At 44.3% G+C, this 18,073-nt stretch overlaps 1 protein-coding gene across 4 annotated transcripts in view; it reads right to left on the reverse strand.

Moving 5' to 3' along the window:
- ANKRD10 (ankyrin repeat domain 10) overlaps positions 1-18,073 on the reverse strand; it is a 25,307-nt gene continuing 7,234 nt past the window's right edge. For 2 of the 4 annotated variants that reach the window (XM_084759651.1, XM_084759649.1), the window contains 4 exons: positions 17,711-17,802; positions 9,547-9,782; positions 4,376-4,471; positions 1-1,475 (listed from right to left, as the gene is read on the reverse strand). In XM_084759651.1, the coding sequence (XP_084615777.1) occupies positions 994-1,475; positions 4,376-4,471; positions 9,547-9,782; positions 17,711-17,802 (906 nt within the window). In that variant the 3' untranslated portion in view covers positions 1-993. The other 2 variants (XM_084759650.1, XM_084759652.1) reach the window with 2 other exon arrangements.

An 18,073-nucleotide genomic window follows, 5' to 3' on the forward strand; every position in this document is an offset into this window, starting at 1 on the left:
AGCAGTGAAGTTTTTTATTCAATTTGTAAATAACAGTTTAAAAACAAAATGCTAGTACACTCAAAACATTGGCTTCTTCATCTCACAGCTTATCTGCACCAATTGTTGTTACAAAAATCAGAAGTCATTGCAGTATTTGCAGTGTAACCTCTATTTGCCTAAACAAAAGCTAACGTCTATAAAACCATAAATTTAACGCAGTTTTAATAAGAGAAACCCAACGTTCTCTCAGTTAACTGGATATATAGTGGTATATATATATTTAAGCAGAAAATCTCAAAAAACAGTAACAAAAAAGTAGGTCACCATAGTAAAATATTCTGACCCGACAGTTCCTACAAACAGCAACTTCCACTATATATAAAGAAAACCATTGGCTGTGGTAAAAAGTCTAGAGACCAAGTAGAAATGTGGAGTAAAAACACAACAAACCCTAATCCATCCTGGGCGGCACCTGCTTCTAAGGAAACACAGGCAGTGGTCTACACAGGCTAGAGGCCTGTTGTGCCCGACACTGAATGCACCTGCAGCAGTCTCAGTAAACACACAAGGACAGCCCTCTTCCCATAGTCGCTGCATGACACTGTTGCAAGGGTGCTTCTTGCACAGGACGTAGCTGTTGTCATGAGCGCTACAGCAATTGGTAAAGGCAAATGATATGAAATGATGCCCACGTGTCACCAGGTACCCTCAGTCACTAACCGAGACCATCCTGATCAAACAGAATTCAAGAAAGATGGCAACGTCTCATGACATGATTTTAAAAAAAAGAAAAAAAGAAAAAAAAAAAAAAAAAGAGGCTGGTGTCAAGTAAGAGGGACCTCCAAAGTGCACGCCATGTGAACACCATGCACTAGGAAGACCGCACACAGCAGCACTCATGGGGAACAGTTGAATGAATCCAAGTACTTTCTCAGAAAGCCGAGGCCCCAACAGCACAGGCCGTGCAGCTTCCTCAAGCTGGTCCTGCAGTAACGCTGGGGTAGCCTGGGCTCAGGAGCCGTGGTGCAATTGCATGGTGCCCAGGACGGCACTGTCGTAGCGCTGCTCCACCCGCACACAACTTGAGTGCTCAAGCACACTGCTCAGCTCAGGGATGCTCTCAGCAGTGTCCCCAAACCCATGGTAGTGTCCATAGTGCAAGCTCTCCCCCACGTCCCCCACCCAGGATGGCCTGCTGGCCACACAGCTACTTGGGCTCCCGTTCAGATGCAGAGACCCACACATCTCGGGGTTAGTGCCCATGGTCTTTTCTGGCTCCTCAGACCCATTAGCACAGACAGAACCCTGGCCACTGGGAAATGGCTGTCCATTGCTAAGTCCGTCAGGTCCTGCTAAGCACGGGTTACTCCTGCTCTCCATCCCAGTGAGCTGGGCCGCGCAGGGGAAATCCAAATGTCCATTGACGACACTTCCATTTGTCAGTGTATTCAACACGGAGCTACTGTTTTTCATATCTGCATTAAGAAATATACCTGTCACCAAAACGCAGACCAATGAGGAAGGAGAAACTAGCACATGTTCAACTCTTGGCACAGTTTTACAAGACTCTGGTTGTATTCTGCTGCTATTTTTTCCTTTTGAACAAACCAGTTCCCTTTTCAAGGACACACAGCAGATTCAGAAGTAAAACAACTGTAGTATGGACTTCAGTAGCTTTGGAGAGAGGTCCAAAATGCAAGCTGTCATCAAACGTTAAGCACAGGGCAGCAGATATGTGTCTACTAAAAGCAGCCTCAAAGACGACTTTAAACCACCCTGGGAGGCTCCATCAGAACCAAAAGAATATTCTGTACTCAGACACAGACTGTCCTAGTCAAGGGGGTAAATGGCAGGGAAGCCGATCTGCTAAGGATGCTCCAGGCAGTGCAGCACCCGGGTGCTTTCCAGCAGGGGCCGCACAGACACAACACTGGGAGGACATGCTTTTCTGTCTTAGCAACACCCGTTTCCACACACAAGCCCACGGCTGCACTCAGCGCACTGGCACAGCACAGAGCAGAACTACAGCAGAGTCCGCCCAGTGGCTCTTACAGCCTTGGGTCAAGAGCATTTCTGAGAGGTTTGTACTGAGTCCAGCAACAAAAACGACCACAAAAGCCAAGGTCTCATATTTGCTTATTTTCAGAAACCATTTATGCTGGAGAAAGTTTGGATCAATGAATTCATGAATCTGAACGTCCACTGACAAGATGATGCTGTACAGAAAACAGCCTGTGATGAACCATGTGGGCACACAGGGCTAGACATACAAGAATTCACACAACATTACAGCAACTATTTATCTCTTGCTTGGCGATATTCAACTCTATCTCAAAGGCCTGGGCTGCCAGAGACAACACAAAAATGATACAAGCTCAGCTCTAGTGGCCTGGGAGAAGCTCCGCGTCCAGCGCAGCAACGTCTTCCCGTGCCACCACAGTCTGCCTGTGTCCTGTCAAGGACTGTGGTTACTAAGCAAAGAAAACATCCAGATTCCCCCCAACCAATCTTTCTTCCAAATTGTTAGTAATCATTAACTTAGAAACTAGGACACAGTCAGTGGATCATTTCCCCCTTAAAATTATTACTTTTGTCTTTAAAAAACTCAACTATTAGAGAATGAATATTTCAAGGACTAAGAACAAAACCTGTTAAAAAAAAATGAAACAAGTTATTCTCCAGGGGAAAATTTTTTTCCAAAATGAAGTATAAATCACCTTCTTAGGTGATAACACATCAGTAGGATGGTGAATTCCAAAGTTATTAACACCTGTGCACACATTTTTTTCCCATTTAATGAACAGCTGAAGTAAATCAATCTCACATGTACTCTCAAAATCAAAGGAACCCAGCAGCCTGGCCTTGTCTGGGGCTCAGCTGGTACAAGTCTGTCAGACGAGCACTGACAGACGCTCAGTTATGGGCAGAAGCCATCCACACAGCACTGGGTACAGCCAGGCTGAGGCCGGGGAAGGACCCTATACACTGGACAGCCCAACCATGAAGCCCACCCCACGGGTCTCAGACGAGGGACATGAAGACCGTGAAGGCGTCACCTCACAGCTCTCCAGAGTGCAGAGATGTATTTAAGGAGAAGCCTTGTTTCCATGCAGACCCAGGCAGCGGCAGCTGTCCCCACATGCTTTCTGTGCACCCAGATGCTATCTCACAGAGAACTGGGAAGCTCTAGGGATTCCCAACGTGTTCTTCAGTCAGAAAGGACTGGAAACACCAGGAGTCCATGTGGCCTTCTCACACCCAGGATGAACTGGCTTCAAAGAAAAGCTGAGCTCAGGTCTGGCTGCTTAACCCTGTGAACACGAGGAGGCAGCTTACTCCTGCCTGACAGGGGAGGGAGCAAAGAAGGCTCTGGCTTTTGTCACATTTCCTTCATTAGGCAAGATAGCCTCTGCTGACAGAAAACTTTGTTTTAAATGTACTCTCTGAGCAAACTGTTCACGGCAAGGGCACCCACTTCATTTCATTATTTGGCCACAGGTAAGACCAGCCACGACTGTGCAGAGCAGGGTCTGGGCATGGAAATATTTTCTGTGGGCTTGCAAACATATTGGTGACCTTTATTCCCAGTAAAGAAATGAACAGAAAGACATTATATAAAAGCTTTTCTTATATATAAAAACAAAAAACGATAGTTATGTTTTTTGTTATTACCTAATGAATGGGAGAAAAAGGCACATGCCAAATAAATACATCACTTCAGAAATCCTAAATCCTGGAAAAATTGAGCTTGACTTTAAAACTGTAAAAAGGGGTTATAGTTTAATATGCTGAACATTTTAAACATGTAAAACACTATTGAAAATGGTCAGCATTTTAACAGTCTTCAATGCTAGACACCAAAGCAACCAGAGCGTGGGACAAATATCCCAAACTTGTCTTGAGTGGTTACAAGCCACAGGCACCACCCTCAAGCTCCCAGCATTTACAGTGGGCTGTTGGCCTGCTGTGCTGCCTTCACAGTACAAACAACAGCGTGTGGAGAGTCCCCAAAGGTTTTGTCAGGAAACCACAACTGCAGACCTCATGAGAAACAAGCAAGGCACATCACGTAAAAGTTTCAAATAAACAGAAGATTGCACTAACTCTCATAGCAAGAGAATTCACCCAAAACGCTTAATCTTGCATCTATACAAGTGCCAAAAATGTAAATTATAATAGAACATTAAAAAAAAAAAGATACTGGACAAGAAAGTGCAAAGTTTGAGAACTTAGAAATAGTAAGCATACTGATTCTTGCAACGACAAGGGGTTTGCATTGCTGAAACAGTATATATTTCTATTTCTCTGGGTCCAACAGAACCACTCTCCTGTTGTTTGGTGTCTTCGACCACTGGGGTGTTGTTGCAGCTAACAGGAAACTGTCCACTCCCACCTGATACAGCAGCAAACTCTCTGTCAACATGCATTCTGTCAGCGTCGTCTTCAGCCTCACCATTCACTGGAGTCATGGTGTGATCCAGGCTTGGAACTGCACAAGAAACAGGCAATTTTAGATTTCTGTGTCCAAAAGGAAACCAAAGACACCTTATCTATCCCATTTTATCTATACTGAAAACCTTACAACTGTCAAATAATTTAAGGAAGCAAAAACTAACGGGCTTCTATACAATTATAAAATCATTTTTTACAATTAAAAAATTTATGCAATTTCAGCTCAAAGTCATGAATTCCAGGTTTTTGCTTATTTCCTCGATGGCAAAAATTATATTCGCAGACTGTTCCTTGGGGACCACAAAGAGTTTGTTTGTTTTTGGTTTTTTAAGACAGTTTCTCTGTGTAGCCTTAGCTGTCCTGGACTCATTCTGTAGACTATGCTAGCCTCAAACTCATAGCGATCCACCTGTCTGCCTCCCAAGTGCTGTGATTAAAGGCTTGCGCCGTCACCCCTCACCCCCCGCTTACAGAGAGTTTATAACCTGTAGATAATTCTAAGTTTATCCTGCACCCCTCCCCCAAATGGGTTTGATGAAATTTATTGAAGGCAATTCTCAAGATGAAGCACTCAAGAGAAATCCTCATATTTAAAAACCATCCACTAACTTAATAACTATGTGAAGGTGACACTCACGCACAGCTTGTTTAGGGGCCCCCACTCCCCACCACAGAAAACTGAAGGCGCACACAGGAAGTTTGCCGTGGGAGGAGGAGCAGGTGGCTGCAGGTGGAAGTGTCCCGAGCCCCAGGACAGGCCCTGCCTCTGAAAAATGGCCCCAAAACTAACTGCTACTGCATGTTGCTTCACTGACACACGCCTCAGTCTGCTACCCAAGCACAGCCAGTGGAACAGTCTAGGTGTGGTTCGGGCACTCAAGGAACAGAAACCGCGGGGAACCCCCGGCAGCCAGCGACACAGAGTGAGTGCCCTGTGTCAATCACCGACCAACCAACCAACCAATCACAATTTTAAAAAAGGAAATGTGAAAGAGAGAATGGAAACTGAAAGTCATGCTGTCTGCAGGAGATTTATGAACTGGACACCATGCTAGACAACGACAGTCTTCTCTCACATGTTTGCAGCGCGCGCACACATGCACACAGGACTACCTCAGGGAGGAAAAGACCAGTAGGAAGGGGGAAGGAGAGCAGGGGCGTCACACACGAGCAAGGTTATAGTACACATGAGCATATCATATTGGAGCCTACTATTCGGTATGCTAACTTCTTCAAACAAATCTTTTATTTGCTGTTGGCTACTAACACCCTAAGCAACCAAGCTGTTCTCAGCTGCCTGGCCTGCCTCCCTCCTGCACTCTCACAAAGAGCACATTTACAACTCTCATATGCTCATTTTTGTTGGCATTTTTTCAATTAATACCTAAAATTATTTCTGGGGCAAAGTATACAAATAAACAACTCAGGGCTCAAAGTACTTTTCAAAATAGAAGAACCGAACCTCATAGCTTTAACCTGTCCTCATTTTAGAGGCACAAGGGTCTTTTTCACTTATTTATAAGATGTTAATGTGCAGACTGAAACCAAAGGTAGCAGAGATACAATGGGAGGCACCCAACCACGCAAGCACTGTGAGATGGCCTCATCTGTCTGTCAACTACCTTGTACAGTTCAGTTCCAGGTCTAGACAAAGGCTCTTCTACAGAGGGCAGGCGAACAGGTACCATGTGGCCCCTTGGCATAATGCTAAGTGCACACGCACAAAAATGATGCCTCTGGGACTAGGACAACCATCTGTTTGGAAAAGGTGAGGTAAGTTTTGCTACCCTAAAAAAATTTTAAACAAATATAAATAGCTATCTGCTGTAAATTGAAGAACACTGAGGCCATCACAAGTTAAGGGGACTAAATAAACATTCTGTTCCCGGGAGGAATTTTTGTGAATCTTTTTGCTTAAGACAATTAGCAAATTGTCTATTATTTATCAAACTTGCAATGCTTCTCTTCAGGACTCTAGAAAACAGGTGTGTTCAGAAACCTCAGTGCCAGCTAAGGTCAGGGATGCGATGGTCTTCACTACCAGTGTCTTAAGGATGTAATATCAAGGTCACACTCAGACCTCAAAGGTGAACTCAGCCGATTTCTCAGGGCAGCTATTCTCCCAATCCATGTCCAATGGGTCTGCATTTCCAAAGAAAGGAACCATACGTTTGGACAGAGCACCACATCCTGAAGATGAACTGAGCACTAACAACCTCAACTTAGACACAGCAGGTACAGGGCCACCCTCAAGTTCACTGGGCACCATGCTGTCTTGTGCAAATGGCTGACAGACCTGAACACTTCTTCCTTGCAAACCCCATACTGGGGGCAGAAGGGGGAGCATCACCTCAAATGTTTCATCAACACTGCTTAAGGAGCTCCAGATCTCCAGCCCGACCCCCAGGGCCATATCCACAGCTAGTGCGTCTGCATTCTGTTGGACTGAACTAAATGCCTTTATGACACCTGACTTCTGTAGCACAACTTGCTTTCAAGTCAGTTTTGTATTCAGTGCAAAGCCTCATCATTGTCTCTCAAGGGCACTTCACCATCCCCGCGCCTCTGCAGGAGAACGGAGCCTACAGCTGTTCACTCAGACACTGAAGCCAGACACCACCGTCTGAGGACTCAGTTAGTCAACACCATCTTATATTACAGGAAACCCTCAAAGGGTTAGCTTAAAACTCTTCTGGAGCTTTGGTTTCATGAATACAATCCCACACTGAGCTCACCATATAGAATTCTAGAATTCCAAGGCAGAATGGAACAAGCCTAGTATCAAAGTTTGATATACTTATTTCCATATGCTCAAATATTTTATGTACTTATAATTTGTTTAGACAAGTGGAAATGGTTTGAATTTTTAAAATTATCTTCATGCACATTATTTGTGTCTGTGCACAGGTGTGTGCTCCAAGAAGGCACAAGAAGGTGTTATCAGTCTCTCCTAGAGTGGATGCGGTTGGGAATAAACTTAGGTCCTCAGCAGAAGCCGTGTGCACTCTTTAACTTCAGAGCCTTTTCTCCAGCCAGTAGTATGTTTGAAAAATCTCATGTATGTGTTCCATTAAAAAGCACTTCTATTTACTCTAGTCTGAGACCAAAACAACCTAACAAAATTCCAGCTGAGCACACTTCTACATATGTAAACAGTCACCAAAACACACCAGAAACCACAGTGAAAACATGGAGAAATTTTCCTGAACTGCACACTAAAACAAAACCAAAAAAACAGGCCTCCAAGATGAGAGATAATTACACAGTGACCAAAGAAAGGCCCTTAGCACCCTCCCAGAACACGGAATCTGGGAGAGCCCTGCAGTAGGCAAGTCCTCCCTGTGGTCCACAGTATGTGGAGCTTGGCAGCAGGGGCGGGAGAGAGGCATATGCCTGTCTGTGTCCAACTGTTGACACACTGGGCCTTCCAACTACATAAGGATGAAGAAGTTTCTGGTCCCTCAAGTCATGTGGCTGTGGGCCACAGGAGCACCACTATTGGAGTGTTGGGAAGAGCGCTTCATCCTTCACACTCATCACCCCCAAAGCCCAGGCAGTCATGTGAGGGTCCTACCATGCTACACTCTCCATTAGCAGCTGCAGGATGCAGGCAGCTGCCTGTGAAGCTTCCAATGCATAAACGGAACCTCTAGTCAGCAGCCAACCAAAAAGAATCCTGTCCAGACGTAACCAAAATCCACAAAACAAAACCCCAGCAGGAGCAAGGTTTAAAGCGACTAAGGAATCCTTTGAAGGGCCCCAGGATGCTCAAGCAAAGACACCGGACAAACTGACTGGCATTTTTTTGAGTAGCAGTGGCAGGGTATAGCTCTAATTTTAGTCCCTGCGACACTGAGGCAGGAGGATCAATGTAAGTTGTGAGCCAATCTAGGTCGTGTGACCTGATCCTATCTAACAGTAACATGAAGATTAGCTTTTGAAACCCTCTCGGCCTGGCACTTCTGAGTATGCTAAGTAATAATGATCATCTGCAGGCTGCAGCTGAAGATGGCTCAGTGGTTAGGAACATTTGTTCCTACAGAGGGCCAGCCAGGGCCTGATTCTGAGCACGGTGGTTCACAACCCTCTTTGACCCTAGTTTTAGAGAATCCAATGCCTTTCCCTCTTCTGACACCTGAGGGCACCAGCTGACAGGCTTCTCCAGGGACATCATAAATCAAATCGAACTAAATTTATAGTTAAAAAACAAAAAAAACAAAAAAAACAAAAAACCAGAGGTTTACTGGGGTGGGGAGGGGCAGGTGCGTGCAATCTCTTAGACAGACTCACGGATCTCACAGGAGGTCAGTAGCAGGAGCAGACATGCTGGCGTGGTGCTGCACATCGTTCATCCTAGCACTGGGGAGGCAGAGGCCCAAGAACCTCTTGAGTTTGAGCCACCCTGGTCTATAGTTTCAGGACAGCAAGGCCCACACAGGAAAGACTTTGTTTCAAAACAAACAACCAAATACTCAAAACAGAGCACCGAAAAAACTGAAATAAGCAAATAACAACAAAAGGGAGAATACTTAAAGTAACTTAACTCCTTAGTGTCAGATGAAAAACACACTTGCCACACAGCACTCTGCCAGTAGTGACAATACAAGTACAAAGACATGTCAAAACAAACAACAGAAAAGACATGCCAATGGTAATTTCTGTTATTGTTGTTTGTTTTTTGGAGACAAAGTCTCACCATGTAGCTCTGGAACTCACTCTGTAGACCAGGCTGGCCTCAAACTCAGGGATCGGCCTGCCTCTGCCTCCCTGAGAACTAGGCGCACAGGTCTGCACCACTGCGCCCAGCTAGTGGCAGGCTTCTTTAACAGGGACATTGTGAACAAATACAAAAGAAAAAATGTCTCCCTAGTCCATGGAAGAAGTCTACCATGGACACCCGGAGGCCACAGGCACCCTCAAGAGCCATCAGCATGCCATTCCTACACCCCCTTCTGACAAGCAGTCCATCTTGCAGTGCAACACAGGGCAGTTCTCCATCGTCTCCAGGTACTTTCTACCTGGCACAAGGTGGCCCTCAAAGTTGCTTTTAGCCATGCAAAGGGACTTGTCAGGGCAGGACTTCTGCTCCCCTATCCCCACAAATGGTCTCACCTCCAGTTCTAGCTTTCTTCACGGCCAAAGGTTCTGAGTCTTCCAAGCATCTCTTTCGGTTTGTTCCCAGGCTAGTGTGACTGGGAAGTATGCTCTCATGCCCTCCACTCAAGGTGCCATTAGGGCAGTAACGGCTCATTTGATGGCTCTGGAGGCTCAAGAGAAGCTGGGTGCACTCTTGGAAACCCTGGGTTTGTGCAATGTCTGCTGCCGTCAGGCCACTGGCATTTCTCAGGCTGCACAACACAAAAACAGTGAATTACACCCCACAGCACTTGACCCTGGTGTCTGCTCCTGCCAAGCTGACTAAACTATCTGAAGGTCAACAGATCTACAGTAAATCCTCATTACGGGAGCAGTTAATCAGCCTGATCTGTAACTAACTTCTCCTACACATATTTGATTTGGGAGACAGTTAAAAAAAATCAATATGCTAAACTTAAAAAGTATCTTCCTACTGACTTCTCTAAGCTGTGTTTTATGTTAGTCTGAAGATCTAAATTTATTCTACCTTCAGACTTCCCCTGAGACAGAGTCTGTATTACCTGCACCTAAGGTTAAAAGCCCATCCTTTAGCTTGAGTAAAATTGTAACAAACAGGCATGTACTGACAACACTGTCCATGGCATTCATAGCAAGTGGTTCCCTCAATGCAAAGTCACAGCTTAGCAACAAGCCAGATTTTTGGCTGAGGTGTGACACTCTAAGTGGAAGTTCAGAAGGCATCCTGACAAAGTGACCTGTCATGGCCCCGACATCTGAGACAAGATAAACTAGATTTTGATAGATTTGGCTCTCTATAGAAAGATGTGCAGAAGTGTATCGTGTCGGCATTCTGCAGCGTCCTCTGGAGAACCCCGCAGTCCTGCCTGCCACAAGAGCACATCCCCTGGGCTGAGTCCTGCTCTTCAGAAGGGGCTGATGGTGATAACTAAAACTTAAGTCACAGAGCAAAGACGCACTGGCAGAATTTAAGCCAAGGAGCCCAACAGGGAAGAAACAGCCTAATTTGTGATCACGAGGAAACAGAGAGAACTGAGGGGACAAAAGCCACTCTGTTAAAGCTTCCTCAGAAGGCGAGGACATGTGCTACTCTGAGGGGCAAAACCGAGGGGAAGCAGCACTTAGTTTGGGCTCATCGACTGGTACTGGATACATCAACGGCGAGGAAGGCTTCCATACCTATTCAGCCAGCTATTCTTCACGCCCACCCCAGACGTGATGCAATGAAGGCCTCGCCTTGTATCAGAGATGACCAATCCAAACCCTGATGCTTGTGCTTGTTAGGGATACTGTTAAGGCAATAAACAAACAAACTTAAAAATCGGAGAACAGGGACTGCAGGCTCAGGGACACGCAACACTTCTTAGTTTACAAGGGACAGCCATAGCCTAGTACTGTTTCTAGTGGTCACACGCATGAGGCTGCAGCTTTGGGTGTTTCAGATACTCACTCAGCAATCTACTTAAAGCAGAGAGAGGCAATACCCAAGTGGCAGACAGACTCCAACCCAGGGTGTGTGTGATGCACGTGGGTATAGCTGGCTGTGTGGTGAATGTGGGTATGGTGCTGGTGTACATGTGTAGAGGCTGGCTTCTTCAACTGCTTTCTACCTTGCTTTTGGAATTCACTGATGCTACCGGTGAACTGTAGGATCTGCCTGTTTCCCTAGCACCTGGGCATCCAAACTCAGGTCCTGATGCTTGCACAACAAGCATTTACTGAGCTATCTCACTAGCCCTCAAGTCCAATGTAATGAGAGGCAAGACTTGAGAAACCCAGAAATTAGTAGCACTTTCTTAAAAATAAAAAGCAGTGTACAGGACCAGTGGGAAGTAAAGCTGACACTGCTACGACGTCAGCACCATGAATTCTGACATACTCACTCCAGCATCTTTACTGATACACGGCCAAAGTGAAGCCCACTTGTCACTAACACATGACACCCACAGGCAGTAAGCGCCCCACCCAGGGTCATGTTTTTATAAACACATGGAGCTAATCAGACAGCAGAGTAAAGGAGGTCTGGACATGCCCGCTTTCCCAAGAGACAACCTATGTGATCAATGTAAATGTTCTCGGAATGAGAGGATAAAGAGACAGAAGGACTAAAGACAGAATCTGTAACTGTCACTGTTGTTGTCCCAGGTGTGTATGTGTACTGTGTGGGAATCAGAAGACAGCTTGCCTCATGAGCTCACACTTCAGCGTTAGTGTGTAAGGGTGAGACAGTGCTCTGGGTTAGAATATAGCAAGCTAACTGAGCCTTTGACCTCGTGATCCCAGCTGTGCCTGTCCTGTTAGAAAAGTTCTGAGGGTGGTGGGCCGTGGACGAAGGAGACAACTCATGACCTCCATGTCCACTTCACTTTGGCTCAAGCGTGTTAACAGTGCACCCCTCCCGCCCGTCACTGGAGTGCTCTATGACCACACAGGACTAACTGGTCACGCAGACAGACTCTAATGACATTATCAATTGAAAAATTACCTGGGAGAAATGGCTGTTTTAAAAAGTCAGCTTATCTGCTCTCTCTGGTCCTCACATCCATATAAAAACATTAAAATGGGGTCTATTAAAAACCTCTAGTCTTGCTGAAGCTCTGAGACTGACTCTGACTTTCATGCTGCTGGGCTATAGTCTGCTGCAAAGGCAACGCTGCCACCCCCAGCTCTGAATCCCCGAGGGGAATACAGTTTCCTGGCCAGGCTTAACCCAGGGCCTTACGCACGCGCGGCCAGCTCTCAGCCTCGGAGGCACACTTCCGTCCTCTGTCCTCTTGCCAATCTTTCAGAATCAGAAAACTAGCACATGGGAGAAGAGGGTAGTCCCAGCTACAAATAAAACCTTTTGCCAAAGTGACAAAAATGAACCAGCCTGTCAAACACAAACTATTGTAAGAATATTTTGAATGGAGTACTGAATTTAATTTGCACAAGAATCACTCCCAAGAAATTTTAGAGCTGATTGCCACAAGGACCAGTTAACCCTTTGATTTTCCACTTACAGTGTCACAGTGCCAGAACAGAAAGCTGCTCCAACGAGTGCTTTCTTTAACAGTAATAGTCGCAGATCAGGAAATATCTGAAATGCCTTTCAGAACTAAAGGTGTCACATCACCTTTGTGTTACGTTCTTTGTGCTAATGCCATGTGACAATAAAAAATAACCACAATTTTATATAAATATTTCTGTTAAAATTCTGATCTGAATTTAGCTATTGTTAGTTTACAAATAAAAAGGTAGGTATCATAAATTAGGGTAAGCAAAGCATGCAAATCTAAAGAATCTATATCTGAATTCCTAGATTAGCATTAAAACCAATCACCGCAACAAATACCTCAACAGTATGCTTGTGTGCAGAAGGGAAGCCATACTGAGCATTCAATGCCACAACTGTAAGGTTTCGGAGAAGCACCTGTGGCAGTTTCAGCAGTTTCTATGTGAATGCTCCCCCTTTCTAGGATTACTTGAAAAAACCAAGTCAATTCGAATTACGTAGCTGTAAAACATTGACATGTGTAGTTTTTACAGATTCAGAATCTTCTGCGTGACTTAAAACGGGCATGGTTCATACACAGGAAACGTCAATCATAAGGGATCACATTTGCAGGCAACACTGGATTAAAAATACATACACACACATGAGGTGCAGGAGCAGTCACAGAGCTAGGCCACTGGCAGGTGACCAGGCAACTGCTTTAGTGCCATCTATAAAGAGTAACGTCTAGTAACTTTAGCATGAAGCCAATTTATGTCAATATTTCAACAAAAGTTTAACAGTATGGACTAAAAGCCATCAACTCACGATTCTGGTTACTTTAAAATTTGGTATGCTGTATCGCAAATACATTAGTAACTACTCCTAGATGGAAATAAGCAAATAAACGCAATCATTACAAAAAGGTAAAAATAAAAACATTTACTAAATGTCCATTTGTACAGACAAAACATTAGCAAACATCTGTTATTGCAGTAAAGAAATACAGGTGTATTTTTAACCCTTTGGTATCCAAACACATAATCATGAAGACTTTCATAAATGCACTCCGCAGTTAATGATAGGAAGAAACCATTTTTTAAAAGTTTCTACCTGAGTAAGTTTGGTGCCAAGTTTTCATTACAAGTTCAACATTATTGAGGACATGTAGCATTGCAAGCGATTCACAGTTATGTTTGTGTACACGAGGATACTTAGCCTGTTCCAGTGTGACTTAGCAGAGAGAAACACTGGTATTTGGAAATTGTTGGTTTGTTTTTTTTGTTTAAAATTTTTTGGTTTGTTTTTAAAACACCAATTTAATATAAAAGCAACAGTTAAAGAAATGGTGAGATCGAGTTTTTAAAAAGTTATTAATAAAGTAATTTGTATGTAGAGTGATCCCTCAAGTCCGTCACCTACTGGAGCCTGTTACACACTGCCTGCTCCTGCCTGGTGGCCGACCCAATGCAGTCCATGGATGGAGGAAAAACCAGCAGCAAGACCAAAGAGTCTGTGGAGGGACAATCAGGAAAGGTGCGGGCCTGTGAGGGTGGAGAGGACTCAGCCAGTCATGATGTGCAGACACGTGACGGGGCGCTGCTGGTCAAGGACAAGCTCATGGAGAGGATGTGACCAACATCAGGAGTGAATGGCTGACACTGTACGTCTTAGTTTTGCTCAGAAAAAAGTTACAAGTGAGCTTCTGACGTAACACATTAAACACGTCCATGATATGTGACTGCTCTGGTGATAGCCCTGCCTCATGACTACAAAGCCCAACAGCTCCAACAGCCTGCAACTGTGGCCTACTGCCACTTTAGCCTTTTGGCACAGACCACTGAGCCCATCTCCGTGATGGATGGGGTGAAGGAGACCACGTTCATGTACCAGACCCTGCTCATCTCAGCCCCCGCTGTTGCTTCAGCTGTGTAGCGAGCATGGGCAGAGGTGCTCTTGGGTTAACACACCACTAGACCCACAATAAAACATATGACTTCTAATGTAGACACGCTCTACAGAGAGGGGACTGGGTATCAGGCCTGCCTTCACAAGTGCCTTCCACAGCGTGTGAGAGGAAGTCAGAAGAAAGCACAAATACGTGTGCGTGCGTGCATGTGTCCCTGATTCCACCCAGAGGAGTAAGAAAATACGATTTTAGTAACAGGCACTCTTGGAAGCACTCTTTCCCTCAATAAAATAAAACCAAAGCTAACCCAAGGCTCAGAATCTACTCTTTGCTTAATAACAGATGTTAGTGGACAAAAGGTTTTCAGTATTAACATAGTAACCTTTTGCCTTTTTGCAGAATTACAGGAGACTGAAGCTGTTACTGTCTCTCTACGAGCAAAGGAAATGGGGCTGCTCTTGTCTTGTACTCAGACTCTAAGAGGAAAGGCAGCAGCCAGCACTGGCAAGAAGTCGAAGCCGCCATAGTCCAACATGCTGAAACAGCTGAGCTCCTGTAAGTACACAAGCACTCCATGTGCCCACAGAGCTGAGACGTGGCCTCGTGTGTCTGGATCTTCAGGTGTCAACAATGGCAGTACTGACAACTACCACATAAGCCAGAAGCAAATGCTCATGTGGAGAGATAACTTGGCACCAAAACTCAAGATTTAAATTAAGAGAAGAAAACAAAAGTCCATCAACATACTCACGTGTGGTGCTAGAAAATTTTAATACGATGCACAGCTGCTGAAATGTGTTATCTTACAGTTGCAACCTACATTAACAAGTCAGTCACATAACAACCCACTCTAGCACAGACACTTAGCAGCTACCTCATCATCTACCTGATGACCAAAAAAAGCACAACTTTAGTCTTTGGCCACTTTAACGTAGCAAATATATAAAAAGCAGAGTAGGATTTAAAAGCAAAGTCATTAATTTAACAATAGCAGTATGAGGTAGCTTTTAACCTAATCACAGGAGAAGGAAAGTTTTTAATCTCCTAAATATTATAGATTATAAAATGAATTAACAATCTGACCCATTCTGAAATGGAAAATATATTAAGTGATTTTAAATAAATCAACTAATGCTAAAGCTCTGGTCTGGGGAAGGTCTATTATGTGCTGGGACTACCTGGTCATGTGCGCAGGGCCGCAGGAGCACAGACCGAGGCACTGCTGTGTGGGGAGTCAGACTGCTTAGACAGACAAGCTCAACAGGGTGACCTATAAGAATGTGCAGAACAGACAGCAAGAAGCAGTTTTCAATCTATCTTACAAGAAAACCCGACATTTTCTCTCGATGGTAAATGGAGTGACACACACACAATAGTAATAAGTGACTACTTGTGTTCTAAATCCAGGCCAAAGACTTCTAATTTTAAGAATTGCTTTTGCCTAGGTAGTCCAAGCTAAATGTTCCTTCCAAAAAAATGAGAAAGCTCAGTCCAGGGCAGTCAGCATAGTGCAGGGTCTCGAGGGGGTGGCTCCTGTACTGAGGTGGGGACAGACTGGCACTGGAGGCCATGCTCAGCCACACCTGGTGGAAAAGAGACACTTGAGGGTCCTGTAACCAAGGACAGAGTTGTAAATAAAAGATACTCATATTTTAAGATACCTACTTAAAAGAAAGAAAGGAAAAAAATAAAAAGGACATAGTGACAGATATTTACTGGCTCATTGGATTAAGCTACCCATTAAAATTAAAACATCTTTGTAATAAAATGTTCAGGATCAATTAAAGTATAATTTAGAAAAAAATAAGCTATTAAAAAACCCCAACTTTAATTGTCCATTATTTTCATAAATGATAATTAAATAATTTAATTGTTATATATGACTATTTATAATCAAAGCTTGTTATTAAAAGTCTAAGTCTTTAAATATAAATACAGAGAATAAAACTGATTCTACAATTTTAAAGCAACTGAGAATCATCTTAAATGGTTTAAGATTATATAATACATATTCACATTATCAGGTTGCTTTTATATTACCTTATATCACAGCTAAATATAAAGTTACAAGGATCCTTAAAATGCAGCAGCTAACACATGGCGTGCTTTTTGCTTTTGAAGCAGGGTCTCACATGTAACTCAGGTGGGCCTCAAAGGTCCGCTCCTGCCTCAGCCTCCAGCGTGCTTGGACGACTGCCATGTGCTACTTACTATGCCTGGGCATCACTCAACACCCAAGCCCAAACTAATGGCAAAATTTGCCAATAAGGAAGGAGACAGAAGCTAAGACAGTGACTAAGCTGAGCTCCGGACAAACATGCCCACATGAGCCAACACATGGTTTTGCTACTCAGGACCTATGTTCAGAATTTACTGTAATACAGAGTCAGAACAACAAAATGGAAACCAAAGGGTTAAACTCAATTTTGTGGGTCTTATTTCATCCAAAGTCTCAATTTTCACATTTCCTGTTATAATAAAGTGGTTTCTAATTAAATATTTTTAAATTACTCATTAAGTAACAAGTAAAATTTTAAAAGCTGGTATTATCAGTTATTTTGGTTATTACAGCTCTCTAAAGCTTACACTCAACATTTTAAGGGTGAAAAACCGCATCCATTTGTTAATGCTGTGAACTGCAGAAGAAAATTTTACAATGTAAAAAAAGTTAAACAAATAAATATAATACCTAAATAAATGTATAATGCTATGGCTGGCTAATGATTTGCATATAAGATCCCATTTCTGAACACACATTAGCACTGTTCTAACAGGGGACAGACTCCAGCTCACGTCAGTGGCACTTCAGGACATTCTAAACTAACCTCAGCCTCAAAGGCCCCAGGGCAGGGAGTCTCTCTGTATGCAGCTCCAGGCTCCGGGAAGCTGTAAATCATTAGGTCAAAGGAGGCTTTACAGGAAGCCTCACCGTGAAGGAAGCCTGGACTTAGAGACAGTCTCCACCACTGCGAGCCAAATCCAAGCCCCCACCCCCCCACTTGAAACTGGAGCTGGCGAATGCAATGACATGGAGGCCCAGCATCTCTCGACTGCTTTCACGCCACTTTGCTGTCTCTGAGCTGGCGGGCACTGAAGCCGACATCTGTGGGCGGTCAACCTAACACAAGCTCCTCAGATAACACCTGATCAAAGAGGCACAACTCTATTGCTAATTTTAGAAACAAAGACTTTTAAGGCTTTGCCTAGTCTAAATGCTACTTTGGGATATAACACCTTGACTACATCTCTAAGTGGGAGGAATAATTGAAGACACTTACTCCGTGTGAGCTCCGTTCCCTACCAGGGCACTGATGCACTCGAGGCTCCCTGAGCGGGCCGCCTTGTGAATGGGAGTTTCCCCCTCACAGTCCTGAAACACAGAACAGAATGCTCAGACTTACCAACACTGCCCACAGGGGAAGCAGTAGCCAACACAGCCTTGCTCTACCTTTGAAATAAAACAGTGTGAGCAGAATCTGAAGCGGAATCTAAAACGAACAGAGTGCAGTTCACCTGGGAAAGGAAGTTGAAAGCCAGGCAGCAGGGCACACACTCCACAACATGCAACTACAGAACACTGACAAATACCTGGGAGGTATCCCATATTGATGGTGTGAGTGCCAGTAATGCTGATTTACCAA

The sequence above is a fragment of the Acomys minous genome, assembly GCF_964271855.1.
Source record: "Acomys minous genome assembly, chromosome: 15".
NCBI lineage: Eukaryota > Metazoa > Chordata > Mammalia > Rodentia > Muridae > Acomys > Acomys minous.